Genomic DNA, 1007 nt, shown 5'->3' on the forward strand with positions numbered 1-1007 from the left:
CCGGACTCCCAGGCTCGGACCCTGAACCCCACCCTGACCCCCGCCTCTGCCCCGGTCCCCTGAACCTCAGAACCCCAGCGGCCTAGAGCGGGTTTCCCTGAGGGTCGGGGGGCCGCGCAGAGCCCCCCAACTTCCTCTCTCAGCCTCTGCCTCCTCCGGGTCCCCTCCTCCGGCAGGACCACGAGTCACCACCTCTCTGGAGCGCCTTAACTCTACGCCCCCTCCTCTGTCCCGCGCCCCCTCCCCTCTGCGCACCCTCCTCTCTCACGCCCCCTCCCCTCTGCGCCCCCTCTTCTGTCCCGCACCCCCTCCCCTGCTCACCGCGGCCTGGCGGGAGGAGCCCCAGAAGCCCCGCCAGCAGGAGGGCCAGGCCCCGCTCCATGCTCGGTCCCCTCTGTCCCCGGCCGCGGGGAAGCGGCTTAAATAGCGGCGCCCGCTCCTTCCCGCCGCCCGCGACCCCGCTCCTCCGCCCCCTCCCGCTGCTCCCGGGGGGCTTCCCGAGGGGCTTTCCCGGCCTGACCCCCGACCCTGGAGGCGGCAGGGAGGCAGGGGCTGGGGGCCAACGACGGGGTGGGGGCCCCGGGGCGTCGGGGCGGGCGGGCAGGAAGGTCTGGGTCCGATCCAGGCCCCGTTTCCAGGGACGGAAAATCGCAGACAGAGGCCGGAGGGTCGAAGTCAAGTGCAGGGAAGTTGGACAGAGGCCGGGCTGGGTCCCACCCCCGCGACGGCGGGTCCGATGGCCTTTCCCCGGAGGCCGCGCGGGGACCGCGGAGAGCAGCTCGTCCAGCTCTGGAGCTGCGGGGCTGGGGTCCCCTGGGGTCTGCGAAGGTCGCTGGGGATGGAGGCCCCTGGGCTGGGGTCCCCTGGGGTCNGCGAAGGTCGCTGGGGATGGAGGCCCCTGGGCTGGGGTCCCCTGGGGTCGGCGAAGGTCGCTGGGGATGGAGGCCTCTGGACTGGGGGCTCCTGGCCGTCGTGGAGCTGTGAGACCCTCCAGGACCTGGGACAGG

At 73.8% G+C, this 1007-nt stretch overlaps 1 protein-coding gene across 1 annotated transcript in view; it reads right to left on the reverse strand.

Annotated features, from left to right (window-relative positions):
* MADCAM1 (mucosal vascular addressin cell adhesion molecule 1) overlaps positions 1-382 on the reverse strand; it is an 8554-nt gene extending 8172 nt beyond the window's left edge. The window contains exon 1 of the mRNA XM_017520128.2: positions 322-382. Coding sequence (XP_017375617.1) covers positions 322-382 — 61 coding nt within the window. The remainder of the gene's footprint in view (positions 1-321) is intronic.
* Between the last annotated feature and the right edge of the window lie 625 nt (positions 383-1007).

The sequence above is a fragment of the Cebus imitator genome, unplaced genomic scaffold (assembly GCF_001604975.1).
Source record: "Cebus imitator isolate Cc_AM_T3 unplaced genomic scaffold, Cebus_imitator-1.0 Scaffold805, whole genome shotgun sequence".
In the NCBI taxonomy this organism is placed as follows: Eukaryota; Metazoa; Chordata; class Mammalia; order Primates; family Cebidae; genus Cebus; species Cebus imitator.